Source organism: Pinus tabuliformis, chromosome 2_2, assembly GCF_031772625.1.
Source record: "Pinus tabuliformis cultivar Carrire ecotype Pingquan chromosome 2_2, CPIR1, whole genome shotgun sequence".
In the NCBI taxonomy this organism is placed as follows: Eukaryota; Viridiplantae; Streptophyta; class Pinopsida; order Pinales; family Pinaceae; genus Pinus; species Pinus tabuliformis.
In genome coordinates, this window is record NC_142300.1 from 1,265,124,129 (window position 1) to 1,265,127,305 (window position 3,177).

The 3,177-nt window shown below is 36.1% G+C and overlaps 1 protein-coding gene across 1 annotated transcript; it reads left to right on the forward strand.

Moving 5' to 3' along the window:
- The first annotated feature begins 1,362 nt into the window (after positions 1-1,362).
- Positions 1,363-1,980, forward strand: LOC149198100 (uncharacterized). Its single transcript, XM_089408924.1, has one exon. It carries the CDS (start codon positions 1,363-1,365, stop codon positions 1,978-1,980), a length of 618 nt encoding a protein of 205 aa, XP_089265050.1.
- The last annotated feature ends 1,197 nt before the right edge of the window (positions 1,981-3,177 follow it).

Sequence of the window (3,177 nt, forward strand, 5' to 3'; positions counted from 1 at the left end):
CATGATGCGCCCTAGTCTTAAATGCTCAGCTAGTTCGTTCATTTACACGGTTTGTTAGCTGCAATTAATGGAGAGTTTGATAACAAAGTTTTAAGGTGCTTAATGCTTCCAAAAGGTCATTTGAACGGTCTGGTAAGTTTCCTTTCGTTTGCGGACGAAAGATCCGTTTAGCATTCAAATAGTTACCCATCGCAATCCAACAAGCAGTGGTATGCTGCAGGCTGTTACTTAGTTTTTCTTTGTGGGATATATTATTTTTTTAATTTATTTTAAATATATAAATAAATATCCTAAAATTGTTTAGGATATTCAAATTCTACATTTCATACCCATTCCAATTTAAAATTTTAATAAAATTATATCAAATTTTAAATAAAATTAAATAGAAAAAATCAATTAAAAATAAAAGCATCTATTAATTAAACGGTCTTGCAAGCACCAAACAGTCTTCTCAAGTAGTAGGTAAGGAAGAGTACAGTACTCTTTTCGCCATTTGCGTAGCCAAGAAGCACCAAACTGTCTTTGTCAAGTAGTAGGTAATGAAGATTACAATCCTTTCAAAATGTTGTTTTTGTTTTTTAATTTTGAAAGAAAATAAAGACGAGTGTATTTGGTTTTTCATTTGGAGTTTTATGAGAATATGATAGTTTAAACAATAAATTATATCTTTAAATAAAGAAATGGATTCAATATTTTGAAAAGAATTATAATTTTCGAAAATTTTAATAAGATTGCTAGTAAAATAAAAAACATTGAAAAGAAAAAGTCAATCATATCCTTAGATATTAGCTAATAATTATAACAAAAGATTAGAAAAGCTTAATCATTCGATTCTTCTATTTGTTCGATAAATTTCATAATGGGATTACAGAGAAAAGTACATAATTGAAACTTAAAATTTTAATAAAGTTCAAAGTAAAATTGAGAACATCAAAAAATAAATAAATTAATCATTAGATACAAAATTATAACAAAAGATTTGATTCTTCTATTTGTACGGAAAATGATATAACATGATTACCGGGAAAATGATAAATTATATAACATGATTACCGGGAAAATGCGAAAAATTCGTTTACCCTAGGCACTTCGCACTTTCTTTGATAGAGTCAGCTTGATTAATCAACGATAAACTCGGTTTCGGTTTCGGTTTCGGTTTGCGTCATGACCAGTCAAGTCCTTGAGATAAGAATGCCCCAGGTCGAGTAACTTTCCCCTTGGCTCGTCGTTACAGTCATAGCCCCCGGTTTCCACGCGCATTGTCCTGAAATTAACCTTATTTAAATACTGCCAACCACATAGGGGAGATTAAGGTGGAATGAGATAACTCTGAAGAGTTTCAGTTTTTGTGGTACTACAGAAATGGGTATCCCTTCATATCTTAAACGCCTTAGAGTAAAGCGTTTGTCGACAGTGGTGATACTCAGAAGAAGAATTGCAATGAGGAGATTGCAGCAAATTGCAGTCGAACTGCATGTGAAGTACTTTAGAAGAGCCAAAATCATGAACATAAATTCCATCGCAAGTAATTTGAATGACCACTATGAATTTTCATGCAGCAGCTCTCCTTCAACTAAGTCGTCCATCTCCGGCCATGGCGTTAACTCAGGAAGTGGACGAAATAATTTGTATGGTCGTTTTCTTCTGAGAGCACTCCTGCCCTCCTGCACTCGTCTCAATGTGAAAGATGACTTGGATTCCGAATCGGGTAATGATGACATTCCTCACTTCATTGCCTGCGATGAAGATGATGATCATCTTCATACGGATCACCAATTTTCAGTTAATTCTGATTCTAATGAATCGGCCTCTGATCCCTTCACTTCTGTTTCAGCCACCACATGTTCCAACTGTTGTTTGAGCTCAGAAATTGACAGGCAGGCAGAAGAATTTATAGCCACATTTTACAAGCAGCTGCGTCTGGAACGTCAAGATTCTTATGTGAAATGCCAAGAAATGTTGGCCAGAGGATCCAGTTAGTTGAAATGAAAGTAGTTGTTAATTATTTAATATTTATGTATTGTTGTACTTGTCATTAATGGCAGATTATGGAGGTTACATTGTCAGGTGTTCAACTGAAACAAACTCGCCAGGTGGCAATCTCTAGAGTTTAAATTTAGGAATAGTTGAATACTCATTATGTATGTGTTACTTAAAAGTAGCATTTTTAATATTAGCACCAAAAACCTCATAGAAAACTTTCGAGGGTTTATTTAATCTTATATTCTCAAACAATTGAATTAATTGAAGTTAGAGAGCTGCGGTTTTATTGTATGCTATGGTGTGAGAGCTACGGCTTTATTGTATCTTATTGTGTGATTTCAGTGTGAGTTATTTTTTAATATGTAACTGCTATAACAGTTTCATTTCCTCCTTTTATCTCTTATAGTATTATTAGAGCCAAAGGAACCCAGCATTCCAGAGCGCCAAAATAGACGCACACTAAAAATAACAAAACCATTGTTCGCTTAAAGGTTTTCCCTATAGGTTTTCCCCGCTACCATTATCTATGTACTTTAATCGTCATCCGCAGATTGAAAAATGAGGCAAAGGCTTCTGTCAGAATGATAATCATTGTCTCATGACAGCGAGTTGTCGATGTCAGTTTGTAGAAGTTAATAATTGGCAAGTTTTGCCAAAAAAAAAATAGAGTCATGAAAATCACAGTTGAATTTCAACCCTTGTAATGCAATCGACAAGGTGTTGAGTTGAGTCATCAACTCTGATGTGGTATTAGAGCCAGAGTCGCGAGGGCTCGGTGGTGTGAAGGGCAGGTAGTGTCTGTCTTGTTGTTGGCGCTTTTGGAGAGCGTTGTGGTATTACTGGAACACTAAGTCTCCATAGTTTTGTTTGTGTTTGTGAGCGGGTTCCTAATCGAGAGCTCCTGTGCCTGTGTTGGCCATTAACCCAAGGCGAGGAAGACTTAGTGTGTGTGTCAAATGTTGGAGCGAGTGGAGTTGTAAGGTTAAAGAGGCGTGACTAAGTGATACTATTTGAGCTACTACATTGAACCCTGCGTAGAGGTGATGTCGAATCGGCTGCGTGTGGAGGACGTTGTTTGCCATAGATTCACATTACTCCAAACCTGATCTACGTCCCCTTTCGAGGTCTGCTTCTTGGTAGATCGGATCGATGCAACGCAACACAAATTTGGTGGAGGCGCCTGCGTTATATTTC